At 78.2% G+C, this 1,275-nt stretch overlaps 1 protein-coding gene across 1 annotated transcript; it reads left to right on the top strand.

The window, feature by feature from the left end:
• Nucleotides 1-211: 211 nt before the first annotated feature.
• Nucleotides 212-1,269, top strand: ACTMAP (actin maturation protease; the record flags this gene model as incomplete). The annotated part of the gene is made up of 5 exons (XM_085323280.1): nucleotides 212-281; nucleotides 383-507; nucleotides 609-738; nucleotides 840-910; nucleotides 990-1,269. Coding segments are annotated over exons 2-5 (584 nt in total), but the record flags the coding sequence as incomplete, so codon positions are not given.
• Nucleotides 1,270-1,275: the final 6 nt, after the last annotated feature.

The following is a 1,275-nucleotide window of genomic DNA, read 5'->3' as shown; positions in this document are numbered from 1 at the left end:
GCCTGAGCCGGGGGCGGTCGCGACGCAGCCTCTGCCCTGTGGGACCCCTGTGGCGGCCGGGGGCCCCTCCCGGTTGGGCGCCCCACGGCCGTGTCCCGCCGTGGTGGCCCGGTGAGGGCTCCTGGGGCCCTGCCGCAGTGTGGGGGGGTCCTGCCCTGTCCCCCCACCCTGCAGGTCTCCAGGGGCCGCGCTGAGTCTCTGCCTCCCCCCAGCTTCAGCAGCCACCGGCGGTGGCTCCTCTTCCACCGCCCAGTGCCGTCCCTCATCCAGGAGGGGCCCCAGTAAGTGCCGGGGCGGGGCAGGGGGTGGGAACGGGACGCAGCGCGGGTGCCGGGGGGCCGCGGCGCCCCACGGCGCCCCACGGCGCCCGCCGCCCCTCCAGGTGCGGGCTGGTGGCCCTGTGGATGGCCGGGGCGCTGCTGGAGCCACCGAGCAGCGTCTCCCTGGAGCAGGTGGTGCGGGCGGCGCGGGACCGGGCCTTCACCGCCCAGGGCGAGATGTTCTCAGGTGAGTGGGGGGCCGCGAAGGGGCAGGGGGGCGGCGGGGGAGCCGGGGCGGCGGGTGACGCTGGGGTCCCCGTCCCCCCACCCCTCCCCACGCCCCCGCAGCGGCGCACGTGGCCGCGCTGGCCCAGGAGCTGTTCGCCTGCCGCGCGGAGCTGCTTTCAGGGGGCCTGGAAGGGGACAACCGGCCCCGGATCCTGCGGCACCTGGCCGCCGGCCGGCCCCTGCTCGTGCCGTATCCTCCCGCCGCCGCCGCGCTCCCCTCCGCGCCGCGCTCCCCACCCCGCCGTGCTCCCCACCCCGCCGCCCCGTTGCGCCCCTTAACGCCCGCCCCAGCTACGACGAGGACAGCAACCACGAGCCCTGCTGCCGCCGGGGCCACAAGGCGCACTGGGCCGTGGTCTCAGGTACGTCCGCGCTGGCGGGGGGCGGCGGGGAGCCCCCGGCGCCGTCCCACCGCGGAGCTGAGCGCGGCCTCCGCTCCAGGAGCGCTGCTGGGCCTGAAGAGCCCGGCGCCGAGCCCCGGCTGCCGCGAGGACTCCGAGATCCCCAGGCTCTTCCACCCCGGGCCGGGGCCCCCCCGGCTGCCACCGGACGAGGACCTGGGCGAGATCTTCCTGCTGGCCAAGCAGGGCAAGAGCCGCCGCGTGCAGCTCTGGGGCTACGGGCGGCTGCACGAGAGCAACGCGCAGCTGACGGACTTCAGCCCGCGCCGGGCGGGCGACGGCAAGGTCTACGTGGTGCCGGCGGGCGGCGTGCGCGCCGGGCTCTG

The sequence above is a fragment of the Rhea americana genome, unplaced genomic scaffold (assembly GCF_003343005.1).
Source record: "Rhea americana isolate MKP2758 unplaced genomic scaffold, rheAme1 scaffold_833, whole genome shotgun sequence".
Taxonomy (NCBI): Eukaryota; Metazoa; Chordata; class Aves; order Rheiformes; family Rheidae; genus Rhea; species Rhea americana.
Note: the sequence above shows the minus strand (reverse complement) of the source record. Positions and strands in the feature narration are given on the sequence as shown.